The sequence below is a fragment of the Alosa pseudoharengus genome, unplaced genomic scaffold, assembly GCF_046254945.1.
Source record: "Alosa pseudoharengus isolate Yale_2024_CS ecotype anadromous, Long Island Sound unplaced genomic scaffold, YU_APseudo_1.1 YU_APseudo_1.1_scf_4, whole genome shotgun sequence".
Classification (NCBI taxonomy): domain Eukaryota; kingdom Metazoa; phylum Chordata; class Actinopteri; order Clupeiformes; family Clupeidae; genus Alosa; species Alosa pseudoharengus.
In genome coordinates this window covers 39,170,403-39,193,704 of record NW_027468774.1, presented here as the reverse complement: position 1 = coordinate 39,193,704, position 23,302 = coordinate 39,170,403, and the positions used below count along the sequence as shown (strand labels likewise).

The following is a 23,302-nucleotide window of genomic DNA, read 5'->3' as shown; positions in this document are numbered from 1 at the left end:
CTTGGTGGGATGGTCAATGTCCAAGCAAACCACCCAGGGTGACCTCACATCACACTAGCCTGTCCAATAATATTGTTGGTCGTTCGGCATAATTGCCTCCAGCAACACCAAGGCTGTCCAAAACAGTGGAGCACTGAATTATGCAGAGAGTAGTGTTTCCTCTGTGGTCGACACCTTGGGTTTACGTAATCCCAGTAAACAAAAGTGCTATAAAGTAGGCCAAGAGGGTTTTGAACAGAAGCTGGGTGAAATCGGCCAGTTACCACAGAGTATCATCATTATGTGGGTATATGTTATGCACATGGTAGGCTATGTGGAATGGAAATCATAGTTGATAACAGTTTACATTGGTGGGGATTAAAAAGGGCAAAGCTTTCAAGAGACCCAAAATGCGTCCAGCAGCTTCTGTACAGTATCCTTTGAACACATTTTCCACTATCACTCTTAGTTTTATCCAGTTCCATTCATAGTTCCGCACATCTGCTTTTCGTTCTGCATACTTTGCTCATGAATCCTTATCATGTTTTGAATCCTCATCCTAATTTACGATCCTACAATATTTCATAACTCAGAGTTTGTTTGAGTTTGTTTGAGAATGAATGTCATCAGGTTAGTTGAAGGTAGGCTATCAGACAATTCTAACATTAACATCCTCTAAAATGGTTAAAGTAGGCACCCTAGATAATTACAGGCCTATAGCTTGCTTTACCCATCAAACTCAAAAGTCTTAGAAATAATTCTGGTGGACAGATAAAAAGTAGACAACTGATTTGGTTATCGAGCATATTGTGTTCATCACTCTAAAAAACAGATAAGCAAGCTTATACAGACTTCAGGTAGCATACAATGATGTCATAAGAATATTACTGAAGACCCACATGCTCCAGATGTGTGGCTGGAGGAGCAGCCTATAGGCTACCTACCACACTGTGAAGAGATGTTAAAACATGGCATGCATGCATTTATTTGCCAGCTTAATGAATCTGAAATTTAAATAATTTTAAGCTTATCCAACATAAAGTTAATTTCTATATGCTATCAATCCCAGTACAGTAGGTCACTGATTTGTGTCCTGTTAAAACATTTTCAGAACTTGTTTCAACATGATTCAATTCACATTTGCTTTGCATCATTTTTACATACAAATTAGGCCTAGCCTATGTGATGTAGGCCTATGTTTTGAATCTGGACCCAAAGTCAATACAAATTGATTGGTTGATGTATTTATGGATTGATTGATTGGTTGGTTGGTTGATTGATTAATTGATTGATTGGTTGATTGATTGATTAAATACCACATGCAGATCTCATAGGGTAGTCTAGCTTCCTTTGATAGGCCTACTTGGATACTAGTTGTTGTGCATTGGCCTCTGGTTGTTCGTTTTTTGTGTGTGAAAGACTGCCACCTATAGATGAATGACAAAAAGTGCATCCGATTGACCTACAAGATGTAAACACTTTGTTGGAAAAAACAAACAAACCGTGACTCGGTCATTAACTACTGCAAATGTTTGCGAAGTTTTATTAATATTTTTCTCCCTAATGTCTGTCAGAGCCCGTTTACGGGACATTCTCTGTGTCTGTCAATGTAACTTTATTAATCGTCTCTGTTTAATTTTGCGCAGACGTCATCCACAAGCGACTTGGATGGATGGAGTCTTGCGAAACGGGAAGAGGCGTTTGACATTCAGGACTTGTCTAGAGCTTTCACATCTACTGTAGTCATGCAACGAATTGTTAAACATCGTCTTTTAGTCCAAGAGTGCACAATAAAATGTCTTGCACCGTCGACATCACGGCAGTTATGCTTAAATAACACAGGTAAGGTAATGTTAATGTTGGTTAACTCAACACTTCTGTTTCAGTTTTATAACTGCCACCACCACGCACGCACGCACACCCCCTCATTCACAATAAGTTCACAGCAAGGAATCTTTATGTCCAAGTAATGTGTAAATCTGAGCATTACTGTGCAGTCTGTAGGCTAAAACAAACGCGAATAGTCTACGCGTTTGGTTACTTTAAATATGAATTAGATTGTTGTGTGTTGTGTTAATGTAAACTATTTTGTTTATGTGCATTACCTGCATGTGTTTTTTGCAATACCGCAGCTGCTGTGGTGGTCTCTAGTATACGACCATATAGCGTGGTACCACCGTCTAGCGACCCAGAGGAAAAGGCCATGCTGCACCGCATGCTGAGAGTTGACCATGCTGGGGAATACGGAGCCAATCGCATTTATGCCGGTCAGATGGCCGTGCTCGGCAGAACGCAGACCAGACCGGTGATCCAGGTGTGATATCTGGAACTGTCAGCTTAACCTACTTGACCTGATAAACAGACACATTTCAGTGGTGATCCTCCCATGTCTATCAATATGGTCAAGTTGGCAAATTAACCTCGTTTTGGGCATAGCTTGTCAGTCAACTGACTAGTTGCTTTAAATATTGTGGAATTTAATTTATTTGGTGATGGAAGTAATAACCTGTTGGGTTGGACAAAGTGGTTGTAACTAGAACCTTTTGGACCTTGGCTCAAATGATAGCCTACATTTTAATGAATTACATGGTTCATTAGATACTTCTATCTTAATAGGAAATGTGGGACCAAGAAAAGAAGCATTTGACCAAGTTTAATGAAATCCTTGCTGAAAACAGAGTGCGCCCCACAGCCCTTCTCCCCCTGTGGAACATTGCCGGCTATGCCCTGGGTATGTCTAACGAGCCATATGTATACATAACATATGGAGGAAATATATTAGATATCAGTTTGCTGGAATAACACCTTGTGGTGGTCGTCATTCTCATGGTCATTATCTTTTTTCTGCGTGGGTATCAGATTATTGTTTGATGATATAGGCCTACTCCTTTACTACACCCACTTATGAGCACACAAAGCATATAGGTTCATCATGTGCTGCTGTCATGTACTACTCTTTTTTTCTTAAAATACCCAACCTTCCTTTCTCTCTTTCCAGCATATGGCTACACTAACATCATGCAATTGTCTTTCCCTTTTCCTTTTCTGCATCTTCCTTCCTGAGGATGGTTCCTAGTGCTAGGTTTAATTAAATGATCATATCATAGAGATATTGCTTATAACACATAGTCAGCGACCACTGGCTGTGAATGCCTACTTTATTTCCCCCTGCCTACCCAAAACATTTGGGTTGCCATATTAAATCTGCTAGTGGGACTTTATGTTTGGCACCCCTGATGCAATGTATTCTCTTTTTCTCTCTCTCTCTTTCTTCATTAATTTCTCTGTCTCTTTCTCTGTTTGTGTGTGCGTGCGTGTGTGTGCGCGTGTTCAGGTGCCACGACTGCTCTGCTTGGTAAGGAGGGGGCTATGGCCTGCACGGTGGCCGTAGAGGAAAGCATCTCTGAGCACTACAACAGCCAGATCAGAGCTCTGATGGAGGCCGACCCAGACAGATACACTGAGCTCCTACAGGTAAGCTGGCACCCTCAGCACTAACAGATACTAATACCATGCATGGGACTGTGGACGACCTCACACTGGGCACGGTTCACTTGTACCATGCCGGAGTAAGGTTCTCTCCCGTTCTTGGTCCGCACTCACACTGCATACTATCAAACTGTACCCAAGCACGGTTGAGCTGCTGTGCTCTAGAGTCTTTGCATAGGCTCGATCATAAGCCCAGCCGTACCGTGCCCGAGTCCACCTCCTCAAGTGGACGTTGGCACGGATAAGCATACCGTGCCCGGGTACGGTACGGAGCGATCACACTGGTCAAACGAACTGGACTTTGGGGGTCAAACATACTCCGGTACGGTACGGATGGCATAGTGTGAGTATACCCTGAGAGTCCTGCAATTTGGTTATCTGTGATTTGCTTAGAGTAACCTTTAAACATTTTCTTTGCAGCAACAATAGGATAAATACACTGAACCCTCAATGCTGAATGTTGATTACTTATACAGAAGCTTAGTATAAGTTTAGCTTAAAAGGCTAAATGATAGCTTTGTTTTACCTAATGCCATGAAATGAAATGAGCAAATGTAGCTTTTCTTTGCAGCTTCCCCATGGGTAACATTATGGAGCGTGAATAATACTGAGAGAGTGATACTGTAAGTTAGAATCTCTATTGCTGTTGTTCAGTTAGCACCTTCAAGCCAAGTTTACCAACTGGCATCATTCTTCCTTTTCAAACCAGGCTCGAGTGAGGTATAAACAGGGTTCCTACACAGTATGGAAAACCTGGAAAAGTATGGAATTGGATTTTAGTAATTTATGTATGGATAAGTATGGAAAAAAGAAACAAGGGTATGGAGAAATATTTGTGTTTCCAGACTATTGCATCTACAGTACTACCACTGTTTTAGCCGAAAATAGCAGAGCTAGGTATAGGGCACGTGCATAGAACTGGGGTTATCTTGATGATGTGGACTGACATCTTAAGCTACACAACAGTAGGAATGGTTTATTATGACCTGAGTGCACTCATCAAGATACAATTGAATGGGGGTCCTCAGAAAAAAATCTCTCCCACAAGGGGACCCTGGTACCAAAACCAAATCGTAAACCCCAGTTCTATGCACGTGCCCTATACCTAGCTCTGCTATTTTCGGCTAAAACACTGGTAGACTTTTTTGATTTTGTAAAAGTTACCAAGACATGGATACTGCATTATCTGATAAACTGTTATTGCAAACAAATAATACTGTTTACGGTGATTTCTGAGGCCTCTGCCAGCAGTGCACTAGTCTCCAACATATGTAGTATGCTGTATTAAATGTGAGTGCACCTTCCAACACAGCACTTCCCCATCGAAAAGTATCCAACAATGGGCAAGTGTTTTCTGAGGGCTAACAAGTTAATAACTAGATGTACCGCATAGCGGTACAAAATATGACCGCCGCTCAGTCCTGTACATCCGTTCCGCGAAAATAAAGCACACTTCAATTTGTCTCCATATTTTACTCCATCCCCCACTCTTGAAACTTTTGTGTATGCTTGTTTGGCATGCCTGAGTGTGTGTGTGCGGCTGCACAGAAAGTAGCCTACTGGTGCTGAAAAGGTGAATAGATTGTAGAATAGCCAAAGAAGATGTAGCATTGTTATAAAACCTTTAAAATCTCTAAACAATCACAAGTAGGGCAGTTCATCACAGTTCATCCATTGCAACTGGATTGATGAAAGGTCACTTACACCTGTAGGCTACATTGTATTTGGGAAAAGCAAAAGGTATCAGCATAATGTTATTTATTTATTTATTTGTTTATTTATTTATTTATTTACAAAAACATCTCAGCCGTTTTCAACAGCTATCAAAAATAAAGGTCATTTTTGGATGGATGGATTTTTTTGTGAATGTTTCTTCTTCTACATAAGATTTTAGTCATCTTTAGTTCATGTAATACTTTATTGTCAATGCAGAAATTAAGTAACAGTAGTCTGAAACGTTATTGTTAATGCACAAATTAAGTAACAGTAGTCTGAAACGAAATGCTGTTTTACTAGTGGTGCAAATAACTGACATGTCCAAATGGGCCTTGATGAAATGCGTCGCTAGACTGTTCATACACATTTTAACGGGCCAAAGTTGAAGAGCTGTTGTCCGTTATTGTTCGTGCAAATATAGGCTGATTCATGTTCCCTTGCATTGTGTAACTGAGGTCCATGGCTAGTCTGGCTTTCACCAGACCAAGCTCAATCTTTTAAGAAATCAAAAAATAAATAGCGGGCAGATCAGGCTGGGTTCACCAAGCGAGCCTAGTCCATAGGCACCCGATATTGTTCACGCTCTGGCTATTCTAAATGCAAAAATGCATCAGGGAGTTATGACAAAACTGTAACTAACAAACTAGATCCTAATAGAAAGCTGTTAGCAGAGACGGTTAATAAATATTAAGGATATTAAGGATCTTTGCTGTTAGCTTCCTTAAGCTACAGGTAGGCTTATAAGGTAGGCCTATTTACAACATAAATTGTCAATAAGCTATGCTGGCGACACAAATAAAATCTCCTTTGGAAACCAATGGCTTAAGCCTTACAGTATCAAGCGGACTTAAATTGCCATATCGTGGCGAAAAGTTGTAATAAAATTCACGCAGCTCCATGAGTCAAGGAAAGCGCGAATGAAGTAGCCACCTCTAAATGGGACCCACTAGCCTACACAGTAGCTTATGGTGTGTTGCTAAAGCAGCCATAATGAAATGAAGGTGTCATTGTTTGGATACTTCACACACACGTGCTTTTTAATTTCACAGACTACAACTACCAAGCTGGAATCAAAGCACGTCGATTCCCCTCTCACACCCTGCACGCACTTCAAACAAAATAAACAGGCGTCTCAGTCTCACGCATGTAGGCAAAACTGTATCAGATCGGTGTAACGTTGGTAAATCTTCCATTGCACAGAATGATTTTTGTAGCACGTGCAACAAATGACAGTCGAAAGATACAATTACAGTGCTGTTATCAATTTGCTTGGTATAACCGCATTTATAGTTTTCTACAAATGCAATCAATCAAATTGGCCTCCATCACTCAACCAACGCTAACGGTAACATTGCCTAGGTCCTATTGATATTATAAGATTAACGTACCTGCAGTAAAAACCAAGCATGTCCGATAAACATCCTCAGATTTATTTCGGCTTCAAGAAGAAATGGGAATTACATTTCATGTGAACATCATCCTATCCTTATTAGACGTTCTCTGCGGTAAACTATAGTCCTTGTAGGAAGCGGCCATTGTATTCCAACCCACGTTTAACTTCCAACAAAATTACGTCTCACTGCAACGATGCGCCATCTAGTGGACAAACGACTACTTATCGCCAATACTGGAAATGCAGCCATGATGATGATGATGAATATTTATTTTGGCTTTCTTTTAATCCTACTGAATTTGTAATTATGTATCAGCCGTTCTAATACCGATAGTATGTGGGTGCCTGTGTGTGTGTGCATGTGTATATGTGTGCACCGCCATCTACAGGCCAATGAGTGTACAGTCACTAAATGTACACATAATCTATTTTTTTAAAGACCCCCCCATGGATGAAATTCTACGAAACTTGGCATACCCCCAGAGAATGCCAGGTCAATCATACACATAAAATTTGGTGCAGTTCTGAACATCTTAACTGAAGATAGGGACGATTAAAGCAGAATAATATTGCATTTTCATTTTTTACCGGTAGGGTGCAAATCACAAATGAGTGATTATGGGCCAGATTGATGTGGGCCCTTGAGACCAACATACCATAAAAGATTCTTCATCCTCGGTGCCACGGTTCAGGTAGTTATTTAGGAAAAACTGCTTTTTTTGCGGTTCGGGGGGCCCAGCACGGGGGGGGAGTGGACCCCGGGGACGAAATGAAATTTTTCCGTAAAAGTCTAGTGGGGCTACATACCCACCAAATTTCATGTGCCCCGGTGGTTCGGTGTCCCGGGTATCGTTGACCAAAAATTCAGGAAGTAGATGACGGGAAAAAAAAAAAAAAAAAAAAAAAAAACAACTTTGACAATCCCTATATGACCGCTTCGCTAGCTTCGCTAGCGGCGGTCATAATAAACATTATTATACAGCTCTTCACAATGCTAGTAGAACACTCCATTGACAATATCTAGAATACGGTCAGAAAAATCTACCGAGAAGTTTGAACATTTGAGTATGGAAAAAGTATGGAATTTTGAAATGGAAAATGTGTAGGAACCCTGTATAAAGTAATGGTACTTTAGAATGTAAAGTGTCAGAAGTAGTCAAGTCAAGTCAAGTCAAGTTTATTTATAGCGCATTTCATACAGAGGTCATTCAGTGTGCTTTACATAAACAAAAGCAAACAGGAATAGCTAATAAAAGCATAGAAGGGCAAAAGTCCAAGAATAGTTGAAAAAGTAAACAATAAAAAAGCAAACATAATAGTACAAGGTAATAGTACATAAAAACATGAAAGGGCAATAGTTTAAAAGTGTTTAAAAATTAAAAATTAAAAGACATAAAAAACAACATATAATGATTGCAGAACTTGTTTTCTATCTCTCAAGCTGTGATTGTGAACACAAATTTCAGATGACTATAGACACTGGGTAGCGGGAACACATAGGAGGATGTTCCAGTACTAGACCTCGATGAGTCCGGCTTGTACAAATACTCTCTGCTGATACAAGTTAGTGGAGCATACAGTATACGGTATTATGTAGCTGTTAATGCCTTTAAAATTGCACACATCTTGTTCACTGTCTGCAGTAGAAATAAATGGAAAGGTCAGAAGACTTAATTTGCAGTGGGAGATATACCAGTGGGTTGATATTACCTTCAGCTATGAGTGGTAATCATTGTTACCTGTGCCACAATCTTATATCTCAAAAATGAGTTAACGCTGAATGGTTCAGAAGAAATGTAAGTTCCCACTAGATGGCGATAATGGGTTACAGAACAGCAGTGTGGTGTGTTTTTTCAGATGCTATTGTGTTCATGAGCAACTGGGAAGTGGGAAAAGTCCCACTTTTGAGTGGCAACGTCACTCCTGAATGTCCGTTAAATTGGGAAATCAAAGTGGGAGCTCTTTGAAAGCTCTCAGGAGAACGTTTTGTCACTAGACACAATGAAAGATGAAAGTTGTTCCATTTGCAAATAAGTCACTTCATTGTTTATTTACGATATGCTCATAAGCACAGGTGTTCGTGATGTTAAACAGTACTTCCTAGTTTACTACTGTGTAACTATGTGACGTTGGCCTTCTGGCTTCCTAGCCTACGAACATTATAAACGTCGCCAGTTTGTTGTTGTCAAGTAAACACTCTCAACTTATAAGTGGGAAGTTCTGAAATGGGAACTTTGCCACTTCCCAGTTGCCTGACACACCGTATGCAATAGTGTGTGGAAGATTAACTTTTCTTCTGTTCTTTTAAAGATGATAAAGGAATTCCGTGATGATGAAATGGAACATCATGACACTGGACTGGAGCATGATGCTGAATCTGTAAGTTGTGTGCTGTGTGTCAAATGTTTTTTTTTTTTCATCAAAGGCAGTTTTTTATTGTACACTTGTTTATCATGGTTTTCCAAGCCTTTTACATACACAACAATCAACAGACCCTTTTGTTTACACTTGAATCCTTGAAATTCAACAACCACTCGCAAGAAAAAATATTTCCAACTCACAGATGAACATCTGTTTGTTCTCTCTTTCAAATGCATCTTGCAGAGAAGCATTTCTAATTATCTACCATTTAAAAACATGATACACTTTTACACGTTGAAGGTTATTTTGTTTCTTTTAGGGTTAAGAATTAATTATAGGCAGACGTATGCTGTTGCCAGTTTTGGTTTTCCTGGTTGCTTTTCTTGTTTTTGTACAGTTCAATTAATTACAGAGAATTATTCTCTAGAAGAGTGCTATGAGAGAAGATTAACTGGTTTGTCTATATTACAGGTCCCTGGCTACTGGCTTTTGAAGAATGTGATACAGGCTGGATGCAAAGCAGCGATTTACGTCTCTGAGCGCGTCTAGATCTCAGAGTTGTCTTTGAAAAGGAATAACCAAAAGACTCTAGTTTTTTTTTCATTCTGTAAATATGGTTTTGGATTGCTCCTAAAGAAGTTGTTTCTATTGAAGTTTGTTTGCCATTATGTGTGGGGTACATTAAATGACCTAAATTATCTTTGATAAAGTGTGCTAAATATTTTTACGTTTGTCCTATTACGGTACTATTATTGTTCGCAATACCTGGACAAATTTGGATATTTGGATGACAGTCTTTGAAAAAGTCAAGGTTAATAGGTTCCTGCTCACCATGATATACAGAAAAAAAACTACAAAAGTACAGATCTTAAACAAAAACTAACCAATTTGGAAAAGTCTGGAATTTTTGTATGGGAAAAGCACAAGCACCCTACAACCATTTTATTGAATAGTCCTCCTTCCTCCAAGTGAGAGTGTAAATGCTAAAGAGGCACTTAGTGGAATCAAGAGAAGAGGCCTGAAAACGAGGGAGCGCTGTGGCGCAACTGGTTACAGCTCCAGTACCATATTCGGATCCATGGAGACACGGGTCCCGGCCCGGGTCATTTCCTGATCTCACCCCAACTCTCTCTCCCACTTGCTTCCTGTCTCTCTCTACGCTGTCCTATCATTAAGCATTAAAGCCCCAAATATATATAAAGAAAGGGTTAAGCGGAGTAATCAAGGATCTTTTATATATATCGGAACTCCCCCTATTACCGTCGGCCCCGTATTTCCGCCGGCATGCGTGCATGTGTCACTTAATATCCATTTCTATACAAACCAAGACGGCGGATTCCTAAAGAAACGCAAGCACCCACACCATAGGTGTATCTAAATTAGCCATATACCAAAAAATGACATTTTACCATGACCATTTTTCGAACAAAAGTGGTGATAATTGGGAGTGTTACGATAAATGACCAATCGACAACCAAGCCTATTTAGCACTACACAACATGACGTGGGTTATTACAACAATGCACAATTGGCAGCAGTCTCAACACGCGGCGTGTTGTACCTGGGATCCCTAAAGGCCCTGCTAAACGTTAAGTGCATTACCAGCAGCGGTGGGCAGCATTTATGATACATGTATTTAAAATACAAATTTCAAATACAAATGTATTGGGTTGAAGAAAATGTCTCCGTATTTTTTATTAAAATATTTTATAGGTATGTATTTTTGTATTTTAAAAATACTGCCAAATATTTTTGGTAAAAACAATACTTTTGGTGATGTGATGACATCATACAGTGCAAAACAATGAACGTGGCCTCTGACTGGGGCTGACTTAGTAATTTGCCCAGGCTTGTTGTGATCAGAATATTGTGATTCAGAAAGATTATCCAGTGCAAGATGAGTAACATGTAGCTTACTCACACACACACACACACAATACACTCCCTCTCTCACACAAACCCACTCACTCAACCTTACCTTACGTTCTCACCCACACGTATAAGTTTGCCTGTTTTTGGTAGATCTTTGGAACAACTTTGACTGTGATGTGTATGTGTCCTCTGATGATACACAAAGCTGATGATACACATCAGCAGTCTTCCTGAGTTGCTGTTCTGGCATGGTCACTTTGATATTGGCCAACTTATTTTTCTTGAGAACTTTAATCAGTAGGCAAATTAACATGATCATCCGATCAGAAGACATGCCCTGCTCATGAAGTTGCCTCATGTATCACCTAAAGCAGTATTAAGCATCCTGGGCATGCACTGACAATGTCAGAGACTTCATTCTCCATATTATATGTCAGTGTACCATGAGCTTGATGTTGTTATTTTAAGGTAATAGAACTACATTGGGTTATATTCATTCATACATTCTGTGGCTCTCAATAGGTTCAGTGGTTAGTTTTTGGGCTCTCAATAGGTTTAGTGCTTAGTTTGTAAGTTCAGCTGTGACTTTTAAAAAAATATTTTTTGGGCTTTTATGCCTTTAATGCAACAGGATAGTGGAGAGTGACAGGAAGTGAGAGGGAGAAAGAGTCGTGGAGGGATCCTTAAGGACCACGGGGCGGGAATCGAACCCGGGTCGCCGGCGTACAGTGCAGGTGCCCCAGCCAGTTGCGCCATGGCTGGGGCCCAGCTGTGACTTTTTGAGTACATCTCTGATACAGTATTTAGGCTATGATGTAACAGGCAGGTCAGCTGTTGATCTGTTGATTGTTTGCAGATGGCATGTCTTGTAGGCAGAGAAAAGCTGTTGCTCTCAAACACTGTCCACTTAATCAACACTTGAGTCCGTGTACTGACGAAGGAATAGATTAAATGGACAGATATGGAAAGTTTGCAAACTGATTTCATGCTCCTTTTAAGAAGTATTTTTAGTATATTGAAAATACAAAAATACAGTATTTTATTTTGATACATGGTGTGGCTACTCTATTTTGTAGTTTATTTTCATGCACTTAAAATTAGGGTATTTGATACTTTAAAATACATTTTGATGTATTTTTGCCCAGCCCTGATCACCGGTAGCCTGAATGCCCAACAAAAGAACCAAAACAGCATGCACCAAAACTCTTGACCCTAGATTTGACCATCAGTGAAAATGTTTTTAGGTTTTTGGACACCAGAGGGCAGTGGGGTATGAATGTGCCTGGTCTAAGAAGCACAGAAGTTGTACCAGTACAGTTGTACTACCGTGGCTAATTTGACTCTTTAACTTGGGCGTAGGCTGATGAAGGCATAAATTCCATGCAGATTGGTTGGCCATACGTTTGTGCCCCACAGCGTTCAACAGCATGTTTGTAACCGTGTGGGACTGAACGTTGGTAGTTGAAACTCCTTGAACTGAGCTGTGGTATAAAAATGCCTGATCTGGATTGTCAGATGGGCTTTCAGTTGAGACATGCCTAAGCTCCTGACATCAGAGTGAATCTGAGGGGGGAAAGTGTGCCATGTTTACACACCGCCTGCAGGAGGAGAGGGAGCACAGAGCGTGGGTGGTCACTCTGATAACACACGTGTAACCTGATCTGCACACTGGTGCCCACGCAAGCTGGCCAGCTGGAGTAGTGGTCTCTCATGTAGGACTTATCTATGTCTCTCTCTCTCTCTCTCTCTGCCTTGGTCTCTCTCTCCTCCTTTCCCACTCTTTCCTACCATCTTCCTCTCCCTCCCTCACTTTTCTCGCTCCAGTTCCCATGACCTAATCTGTATGTCATCTGAAGGGATAGTCGCCGGGCCGGCCGTTAGGACTCTCTTGTGGGATTCAATCTCAACGGCGGCTCCTGGCCCGTGGCTCCTCCCGACTCACTCCAAAGAGAGCCACCACTGGCCCCCCCACACACACACACACATTTATACTGCACGTACGCACAGTCATTAAAAGCAAAATCTGCCATTTTGGCAAAATGTTGTTGATATTTGAGATTTCAAACTGCAACTGTCGCTTCCGAGACAATGCTGATTGGCCACTTGGTCTCCCATTCACAATGCCAGGACTGTGTGAATACCAGCGTTTTTGTGAGAGTACACGATGAATGGACAGCTTGAGAATTGTCCAGAGGAATTAATTTGACAAAAAGTATGGGATTAGAATCGCAGACTGTCGCCTTGAACATCACAGCACATTGCACGTCGCTCATTCGCAACTTATATTATATTACACACACTCAACACTGGCCACTTCATTCATTCACTCCAACGTGTCCACTCTTTCCCCTGTGTCTAACTGTCTCTGTCTGTGTGTGTTTCTCTCTCCCTCCCGCTCGCTTACACACTTACACACACACACACATTGTGGAGGCCGCTCTGGGTAGTTTGGCACTGGAGGGGCTGTTCATCCGTCCCGTTACAGAGAAGGAGAGAAAAGGGGAGGGTGAGGGAGAGAGGGAGAGGGTGAGTGGGAGAGAAACTGATGCAATCGCTGTGTAACAGCGCAGCAACGCAGCAACTTTGGCAGTTTATATTATTTGTTCAGTATACTGTGTGTGTTTGGTAATAGGATAGCAGTTCAATAAATACTACAAAGTCAAAACAAAACTTTGTGAAGCTCTTGTTACAGGTTGTGGGTGAACAGAAATAGCAAACAGATATTTAGAAGAAATCTCTGGTTAGATTATATATCTCGGTTTCGGTTTCACGTAGACTTATTCAAGACACAGAGAGCACTGACTTGGCACTGGTGCGCTTGAAACTCAAATCAAGGGACTGTTCTGCTGCCTCTCTGTCCATGGAATAATCCCTTTTTTCATAACAGAGAGAAACAAGAAAACAGCCCTGAGGTTTAAAAAAGCCCTTGCTGCTGTACTTGCTTAGCAGTAACCAGATAGTGAGGTCCTGGACCCGTATCCTCAAAGCAATTACACACAACAGCCATGACCTACCGTCCGCGAGTGGTGATTTGTTGAGAGTGAGCAACTCAGTCAGCATTTCCTGGTGGGCCAGCTTCCTCTTCCACTGAACGGCCACGAAAACATCTTTCCACTGTGCGGTACAGAATATCTGAAGTGTATCTTACATGAAGCTCTCTAGCCCAGGGCCGTAGTCACCATAGACATTGAGGGGGACGTTTCCCCACAATATTCAAATATGACCAAAATGTCCCCCCCCCCCCCCCCCCCCCAATATTCGGACATAGAAAAATAAAGAAAGAATAAAGCGCTATACTAGGCCTACAGGAAACCAACACGTATCTGAAATGTAATCAAACGTAAATAACGCACAAATTAGTGACCTATGGTTCCAGAGTAGCCTACACCCCTGAGTGGTTTGTCCTGGTGATTTTCCGTTTTTCGTTAGTGGCGTGCGCTATCAAAAGCTTCCATTTACTGCACCCTACTGCGGTGAGGTAGGGCTGTCAACAATATCGCAAAAGCTACCGGTAAAATTTTCACAAAACTTCTTGGAAAGGTGTAGCACAGGCTAAGGAAATCCCATACATGTTTGGAGCCGATCAGACTGAAAGGGAACATTTTCCATATTGTAGCCTATTCTCGCAATGATAGCGAAAGTGAAACGTTTTGTTTTAAATGATGAATTTGTGCAAGCCTGTGTCATTTCTTTCACATCTTTCAACATAAATAATGCATTCATATGCTAGTAGTAATGCCAGAAATTACCATGTATAGGCCTCTTAGAAATGATTGTTGCATCTTGCATATTATTTAGATGCGCACTCAATCGCGCATCCATGCAGGCAAAACGTGATCAAATGTGGTGACGTTTACAATACGTGATAGCCTACAGTTAGTGAATCGCGGACAATAACCAAAGAAAGGAATTTGCACCTCCATTCACCAATTAAAGGCTGTAGTAGGCCTAGTGTTTCTACATGTTGGCACAAAACGTCATTTCTGTCAGAAGCCAGTCTATAATGCATACAGGGGTAACATGAGGTGAGTCAGACAGAAGAGGGGCCTGTCTTAGTAGCCTATTCCTGAATCCTGTCCCTTTCAAACTACGTTAAAATTGTGTGATTAGCCGCCAGCATAATAAAATCTAAATTAAAAGACAAAATCTTATTAGGCTCCAAACCTATGAGTCTAAGGCTTCAGGTGTAAGTAATAAGTCAAAGAACCACATTCTGTGTAATATAGAGGTTATCATAAGATATTTAGGATGGACCAGTGAAGTTGCTTCTTCTCCACCCTTCTCTTTTCACAAAACTCACGGGGGGGGGGCATAGGCTAGTGTCCGTCAAATGTTTGGAATAACCTAATTGACTGACCTAACTAACGACTTGTTTGTGATTTTTAATAATATTTTTGCATGGTAGGAAATGTATTGAAATTCTGTTTGGGGGTCCCTCAGACCCCACCACAGATTTGGTCCCCCCCAATGTTGACATCATGACTACGGCCTTGCTCTAGCCAGTCGGTCAAGCTTAGCTGTTGTGGAGCAGGGTCACGGTCGGAAAGTATGCTTTTTTTTTAGGAGAACGCATGGGAGTGTGGTGTGTGTTATGTGTGAGACCTCAGTGACTCAAGTGTTTGAGAGTCATGGGATGTGAGTGGAACCAAGCGTGTCTGGAAGAGCTGGAAAGCCACTTATGCTCCACAAGCATCCCAAACACACACACACACACACACACCTTCAGGCTTATGTTCACAAAGAGAGAGAGAGAGAGAGAGAGAGAGAGAGACACACACACACACATACCCACACACACACACACACACACACATACATGTACACACACACACCCTCAGGCTCATGTTGACAACGAGACACACAGCACATGCTGGGGCACCCAAGGGGAAAATGTTGAGATCCTCTTTTTGTAAACTTTACACACGCACACACAGACTGAAGCCTTGGGAAGTGTGATACTGATATTTATTTTTAAGGTGGGGGTGGGTTAGGGGGGGTTGAGTGTGAATGAGATTGAGCTGTGTTTGGCAGGACAAAAATAGACCTGCTGTGATAAATAGAGGGTGTGAGGGTCAAAGAAACACTACTGCAAATCTCCTTTAGAATTTATTTCTCTCTGTCTCTCTCCTTCTGCGTGTTTTCCTTTTCTTTTGCCATTGCTTAAAGTAAACACTGTTTTCCGATGCTGTAAATACAGTGACCGCATGAGAATATACCACGTAACCATGAGAAGGAGAGCATACACACTGATGTAGGTCATGCTGTTTTGAGTGTGCCCATTTCTCCAGTTGCTTGTTGGGGGTCAACAGGTTTATGCGACAGAAGGCCAGGTGGCTGTGTTTGCGTGTTTGGTCTTCTTCTTGCGTTTGACACCTGCGTCCATCCAGCCGAGATTGTTTGTTTTGAAAACCTTAGTGTGTGTGTGTGTGTGTGTGTGTGGTGTGGGTGTTTGTATGGGCGTCTTCCTGTCCAGCTCTTTATTTGAAGGAGCGGGCGGTTTGGCTGTCCTGCTGTGACACCTCTTCTCCCAGCTGTCCGTCTGTGGTCTTTGCATGAGCTTACATCCACTGTTTGCTTACATGCAAATCCTAAAGATGGAAGGCTGTAATCTTTCCTTCTAAAGAAACTTGTCTGTCTAGCTTAGTCCTCGTCTGTCACCTTTTTTGTCCTCTTTTAGTCCTCGTCTGTCAGCTTTTTTTTTTTGTCTTTTGGAAGAGTTATTCTGGCTGCTCATTCTGCCCGTGGGGGCTGGATGAAAACACAAAAGACTTCAGTGTCCAGTGCAGTGGTCTGCTGGTCAGTGTACACTAGCCCAGAGAATAGAGGCCCTGGTCAGGCTGGAGTTTGGACGGCTTTGCGTTGGAGGAGGGTCAGAGAGGGACATTCTCCGCAGTCGTGCGTGAAGGCACAGGGTGGGTGCAGGTCAACAGAAGCACAGAGTTGTTACTGTGGAAGCAGACTTCTCTCTCTCTTTCTCTCTCTGTTTGTGTGTGTGTGTGTGTATGTGTGTGTGTGTGTGTGTGTGTGTGTGTGTGTGTGTGTGTCGGTGAATACATGTCTGTTTTCGTGAGACGGAATGTGTTACACCCTCGATGAGAGGCTCAATAAGCACATGTTAAGTTTTATAGGGTCAACGCCTTTACTGATGTCATGGGCTGCACTGTAATTGCTTCTCTGAGCTTTTTCCAGGGTTGGCCCCAGATGCTCCTTTACCTCAGCCGGTCAGCTTGTCGTGTAGGTACACCTCTGTGGGATCCATGAGCCTGCCAGCTGTTTTACTGGACACTATTTCTGGACACATGGCCTTTGACCATTGGAGGGGGGTGCACTGGCTTGACCTGCTGATCCAGCTGATCGATAGTGTGTTGAGTAGTTGATCAATCTGGGCAGCTGTGGCCTGAGCTAATTATGCCTGAGGGGAAGATGCCTCTGGACACCAGAAGTTAGGTCACTCGGATATGCATGACCACCAGAAACACAGACAGTGATTGTGTTTGGGAATGACTGAGGCCAAAGAGGAAGTCACTGCTCCGTCTGTGTATGTGCATTGTGTAATATATGGATGGGTGTTAGTGAGCACTTCTCAGTGTAAAGGCATCCGTGTGCTTGTCCGTGAGTGGCTCGACTGGGCTGTCTGTGTCTGTGCGTGCGTGTGTGTATCTCTTTAAGACGAGAGGGAGGGGGTGGAGGGAGGAGGACGGAGTTTAGTCTCGGAGTTCTGCTCTCTTTTTTTAAAACTCAAATTCCTCTCTCAAGAGTTTGGCATTTCCTCCGAGCACAGTCAGAAAGCCGCTCTCTCGCTCTCTCTCTATCTCTCTCTCTCTCTCTCACACACACAGACTCTCTCCCTCCCTCTCTCTATCTCAGTCGTGTGTTCTCAAAGGGCCCGCCACTCCAAAGGGGGGGATTTTCAAACATCCCGACGCGTCTCTGGACTTCTAGTTGGACTGCATCACCCAGCTGTGGAGAGACTACAGCGCGAACTTTCACCTCACCCCCCCCTCCGACACGAGGAAAGGACAACTGGAAAAGAGGGAAGCAAAGACAAACAGAGGAGGAAGAAAAAGAAGAGGAGGAAGAAAAAAAGAGAGAAAATTTAAAAGAACTGCTTCAACACTGGGCACTTATCAACACGGAGTGGACAGAGGAGAAGAGAAACAGTCTGGCTTGTTCACCGCTGGCAGCTCTTGGTCATAGTCAGGATGGGCTAGCCTGCTCGGACTACTCACCATACTCCCACTCACAGCCTGGTTGGAAGGACCTGCGTGTCTGTGTGTGAGTGTGTGTGTGTGTGTGTGTGTGTGTGTGTGTGTGTGTGTGTGTGTGTGTGTGTGTGTGTAGGGGAGGATGAGTGTTTACACGCTGAACCTTCGTGTGTTCTGGCCTCTGCTCAGCTGCGTGTTGGTGGTCCTACTGCTGCTTCATCACCTCACCCTCCGGAACGTACCGGACACCTCAGTGGGCGATGGCTGCCAGGACCCCCAGGCCCTCCTCCTCGGGCCCTTGTCGCTGCTCAAGTACGTGCTGGCGTTGGCCCTCTGCTACTTCTTCTTCCGGCACTGCGCCCGCGGGCCCGAGGGCGGCGGGGGGAGGAGGGGTCTGGGCCGGACGCTGCTCCTGGAGGGCCACGGACGTGCCCGGCGCGAGCTGCTGGAGGAGTACTACGAGCGCGAGGTGCGCCTCTCGCCCCACGTCCTGGGCCACAGCAAGGCGCACGTGGCCAAGCTGGTCAGCGAGCTGGTGAGGGTGGGCCGCAGCGACGGGCCCCCGGAATCTTCCCTGGCATTTCGCGGCGATCACGTGCAGATCGGGAGCTCGTACGAGGAGCACAAGGTGGGCTCGCCGGACTGCTTCGACATCCTTGTGCCGCTGCGGCTTCCTCGCGGGCTCACTCTGGACCCGGTGGTGTTCGCCGAGCGCCCCGACGGGCCGCCGATGGTCGCTCTGGAGACGCCGCGGCGCTCGGACTGGACGCGGCGGCACCGGGCGTTCGCTGAGGGCTTCCTGCGCGTGCACGCGCCAGCTGGCGTCCAGCGCCTCAGCCCGGATTGCGTGCTGCGCTGGTTCTACCCGGCCGCCCAGCGCTGCCTGGCCACGGTGCGCTACCCTTTCGAGCAGCGCTGCGCCCTGAGCCTGTCGCTTGGCGAGGACCAGCGCGTGCAGCTCCGCCTGACGCCGCGCTCCGACTACGTCTGCTGCCACATCTCCATGGGCGTGCGGCTCATCCCCGCGCTCCCCCTGGGCGACTCGGCCTTCCTGGTCCCCACGTCGGACCCGCGCCACCCGGGCAAGGACCTGTGGGCCGTCTACTTCCCCAAGCAGGAGCAGCGTCTGCTGGGTCTCCTGAAGGGACGTCTCCCCGCCGGCTCCTGCCACCTCAAGGTCCTCCAGCTGGCCAAGGAGGTGCGGGATTTAGGGGGTCAGACGCTGGACAACCAGGCCCGCGCCGAGTGGAAAGGGGCGCTGTCCTCCTACGCCCTAAAAACCGCCTGGCTGCGGCTGCTCTTCAGCACGCCCGCCGAGGCCTGGGAAGACCGCCACCTGGTGGACCGTCTAGAGGACCTGCTGAGGAGCCTGAGGGAGAGCCTGCAGAACTGCACCCTGAGGCACCTGTTCCTCGGGGGCGACGTGGGCCTGCTCCCCGAGTCCGTGGCAATGCCCAAGCTGCTGAAGGATACGCCGCTGGCCAACCTGTGGGAGGGGGTAAGCGCGGCCTCCCTGGAGCTGGTGGCGGCGCGGCTGTCCTACACCTGGGCGCACCTGCACCGGCTTATCCGACTGGGGCGGCCCCAGAGAAGCAGTCTAGGCAGGGGTCTGCACTGCAAACACATAGAGGCCGAGTGAGGAGCCTCTACAACACCACTCCCAATGAATCTAACAGCAATATCTATTACCCAGGGTCCAGGGACTGGCTCCTTACTTCAGGGCAATTATTCTATGTTCAGACTTATGTTTGCAGACATTTATAATGCCAAACAATGATCTCATTAAGTGATAATGTTGATTTTGTTTTTTGCACTGGTAGATACAACCATTATGTTTTATGGAATATTTATCAGCAAACACAGGTGCCTTATATATCATTAAAGAAACAGTCCATTTGGAAAAAGTCTGTAAAATTCATATGATGAAAGTGTTTTAGCATAGACATATTGCTGTGTTTTTATACAGTTACATAGAAAAAAAAATATTTTAGTTGTTTATTTTTATATACCTACCTTGCATGTTAAAGGGCATTATGCCATTTAAATGTGCAAGTTCTTTACCACCGATTTACCACAGATTTAACATGCAAGTACATGACAAGTGTGATTCTTGTGTGTTTTCTACAGACCTTTTCCATTTGGGAGGGAACAGCCCTATATTTCTTTTGGGGTTCCAAACCAAAGGTTCAAAAATGATGATCGTTCTGCTGATCAAAGATTGTCTTGAATGTATAGATGCACAAAGTAAGCTTCCCAGGTACAGCAGAGGAGTCAGTACCTGCCACTTTTTCTTATGTCGCAATATGCATGTTGTTACAGTATGTAGCAGTTGTTTTTGTACTGTACCTTATTTATCTTGGTGATCAGGGCAAACTAATTACAGGATACATTCCAGCTTTGTTGATATAATTGCTGTTTGCATTTGGGAAACATGAAGGAATACACAAAAGCCATGCTCTTTTTAATCAGCTGTTTCAGGCACAAGATAATACATTTCAGCGGAAGTAGCCTGAATGGTACTGTTAAAGCAGAATGATTTAGTTGGTAATTAGTGGTAGCTGCTTAGGGCCTTTCTGTTAAACAAGGGGTCCCTATGCAGCTGGAAGACTGGGGTTCAAAGGTCAGCATAGTGTTTCTATATGTGCAAGAATGTGTTTCTCTCTCTCTCTTTCCCATACACACACACACACACACACACACACACCTGAAGACAGATTTACTCACAGTCTCACAGTCCCCATGATGTCATGGTTCCTGCCCATTATGTGTGTATTGTTCGTGGGCAGAGAGACACAGGAAAACAACTCCCCTTGGTCTAAACACCACCATGACTCAGATGGTCCCAACTCACCTCTGAGTCTGCCATGGTGTAGGGGCGATGATAGCCTATGAATTGTGAGTGTGTGTGTGTGTGTGTGTGTGTGTGTGTGTGTGTGTGTAGAGGAAAGGCTCTCACTAGGTTAGCTCCTTTATACTGTAGAGAAATTGTGGAAGATTAGTAGTGTAATCAAATGAGAAATGAAGCCATGGCCTTTGTGTGAATATTGTGTCTACTTGAATATGCTGTGTACTTGTGTAACATTTAAATAGGCTTCAGCAACTGTCTTATTTTCTGCTCTCATGCAGTCACACAAACCCCCTTATAGTTTTTGAGGTGAGGGTGAAACTTCCTTTCACAACCTGTGTGTGTGTGTGTGTGTGTGTGTGTGTGTGTGTGTGTGTGTGTGTGTGTGTGTGTGTGTGTGTGTGTGTGTGTGTGTGTGTGTGTGTGTGTGTGTGTGTGTGTGTGTGTGTGTGGGCACAGCAGCCCAGAGAGACATGGTAAGCACATTCATGGTTAACCGTTTACTGGCATGGTTGTGAAAGCTAGACCCGTATCACTTCAGATGCGTTCAGATTGATATATGTGGTGACTTCTGTCCCTTCGGTCCATGCAGCAGTGTGGCTCAGTGTGGTATTGTGCTTTATGTAATCCTAACATCTGTGTGCACGTGTGTGTCTGTCACTCCACCAAGACGCACCTCACGCAGCAGGCGCTCAAGTTTCCATGACAACCGCAGACCTCGTCCCGGAGTCATTTGCCCCTTGTGATTGGTCGGGTGGCTGGTTTGTTGGACGGAGAGGGGAGGTTGATTGCATTGCTGTTCCCACTGGCTTCGCCAGGCAAACACAGGCTTATAGATCTGTCGCTGCTGCTCCTATGTGTGTGTGTGTGTGTGTGTGTGTGTGTGTGTGTGTGTGTATGTGTGTGTGTGTGTGAGAGAGAGAGAATACTGGGTGATTCTGGTGATTGTGCAGTCAGTTTGTGGCTGTGTGTATTTCTGTATGATATCTGTATTCTTTGTGGCATCTGTTTCACATTACCACCACCACCACCAGTGCATGTGTGTGTGTGTGTGTGTGTGTGTGTGTGTGTGTGTGTGTGTGTGTGTGTGTGTGTGTGTGTGTGTGTGTGTGTGTGTGTAATTTATTGCATTATATATCCCTGTGTCTATGGAGTGTTTCTGTTTATGTGTGTTGTATGTGCACCAGCATGTTTGGGGGATGTGTCATTTCTAGTGAATGCCAGACCTTCCCATATGTGACACACACACACACACACAATCTACCCATGCCTGTCTGAACCTGTAGATTTAGATCCAGACAATAAGCACATTTCCAGATAACCTCCAACTATGGGGCAAATTTGTTTGAAGGGCTTTTGCTCTTTAGGGAATAGATTGTTTCCCAGTTGTTGGCACCACTGTTTGACCATACTGCCACATTGTTCGGAACTGCATGGTTGCATGGTCTAAAAGCAGAAGAGAAAATCAAATGCGGAACCCCAGAATGTTACATCCTGTGCAAAAGAAGATGCTTTAGATTTATAAAACAGTCACGATCATATGGGTTTGAATGTATATTTATATTATTACAGGTAAAAAAGCCTTAAGTAAACTACATACTGTACTTGATGTACAGAGAATCAGAAGAGGACCTATGTATATATATAATTGTGTACTTTTCTGCCCATATGTGACTTGAAATAAATTGATTGTATTTTTAATTAGTGTTTGGTGCATCCTTTATATATCTTATTTCATGAAATAGTTTAGTTGCTTTGGACAAAAGTAACTACTGAATACCTTAGGTCTGACTGTATATACATTATACAACTGTATCAATCAATACTGTTTACCCTATCAGGAAAAGTGTAAATTGCAAAAGATCTATCCAAAGAGAAGGTGAATCAGTCACAGGCACGAAACTAGTTCAAAATAAATAAAGAATGTAAACAAACATGATCAACATTTCTACAGTTGCACCAGTGATCCCGAACTGCTTTTCATCAGTGCATGAAGTGCGTTCAGAGATGGGATGTTTTGAGTTATGTGGCAATAGCACTCTACTGAGGCCTGAAACATCTACTGCTGCAGCTCAGAGCATCTGCGGCAGTCTTTCAAATACGGAACAGGAAGTGTACCATATGGTAAGTCAGCCACATGGCAGGAAGTAAGCCTGTTCTGCTCTCTCTGTCTCTCTCTCTCTCTTCTTCTCCTCTTTACATGACATTCTCCTCTGACATATAACTCTATACACAATGTCTCGTCCAGCTATGTGGAGTTCATTTGTATTGTGGTATAAACCATGGTGTATTTATAACTGTACAGACGTGCTGTTTTCTTGCTAAGGATCTGTCTAAGCAGTGGCCAAACCCTGGGCTGTCTTGTATTTGTGTAGATGCGTTTGTGTGGATCACAGTGCCTCAGGTCAAGACTACACTCACAGAAACTACTGTCGTGTTCTT

At 43.9% G+C, this 23,302-nt stretch overlaps 2 protein-coding genes across 3 annotated transcripts; both read left to right on the top strand.

The window, feature by feature from the left end:
• Positions 1–1,633: 1,633 nt before the first annotated feature.
• On the top strand, positions 1,634–9,661 carry LOC143102559 (NADPH-dependent 3-demethoxyubiquinone 3-hydroxylase, mitochondrial-like). 2 transcript variants are annotated; one of them, XM_076266229.1, is made up of 6 exons: positions 1,634–1,821; positions 2,112–2,293; positions 2,596–2,710; positions 3,314–3,453; positions 4,040–4,091; positions 4,178–4,825. In XM_076266229.1, the coding sequence occupies exons 1-5, from the start codon at positions 1,725–1,727 to the stop codon at positions 4,052–4,054; spliced, it is 549 nt and encodes a 182-aa protein (XP_076122344.1). In that variant the 5' UTR covers positions 1,634–1,724; the 3' UTR covers positions 4,055–4,091; positions 4,178–4,825. The 2 variants fall into 2 exon arrangements, with proteins under 2 accessions (XP_076122344.1, XP_076122343.1); XM_076266228.1 differs by lacking the exons at positions 4,040–4,091; positions 4,178–4,825 and adding exons at positions 8,888–8,956; positions 9,410–9,661 and having other exon boundaries at positions 1,635–1,821.
• A 7,881-nt stretch (positions 9,662–17,542) lies between these two features.
• Positions 17,543–22,555, top strand: itpripl2 (ITPRIP like 2). The gene has a single exon (XM_076266227.1). The coding sequence runs from the start codon at positions 18,158–18,160 to the stop codon at positions 19,652–19,654; it is 1,497 nt and encodes a 498-aa protein (XP_076122342.1). The 5' UTR covers positions 17,543–18,157; the 3' UTR covers positions 19,655–22,555.
• Positions 22,556–23,302: the final 747 nt, after the last annotated feature.

Coding starts and splice junctions, on each gene's coding strand:
- LOC143102559 (XM_076266228.1), top strand. CDS start 1,725: ATGCAACGAATTGTTAAACATCGTCTTTTAGTCCAAGAGTGCACAATA. Junction 2,294..2,595: donor AGACCAGACCGGTGATCCAG/GTGTGATATCTG, acceptor CTATCTTAATAG/GAAATGTGGGACCAAGAAAA. Junction 2,711..3,313: donor CATTGCCGGCTATGCCCTGG/GTATGTCTAACG, acceptor GCGCGTGTTCAG/GTGCCACGACTGCTCTGCTT.
- itpripl2 (XM_076266227.1), top strand. CDS start 18,158: ATGAGTGTTTACACGCTGAACCTTCGTGTGTTCTGGCCTCTGCTCAGC.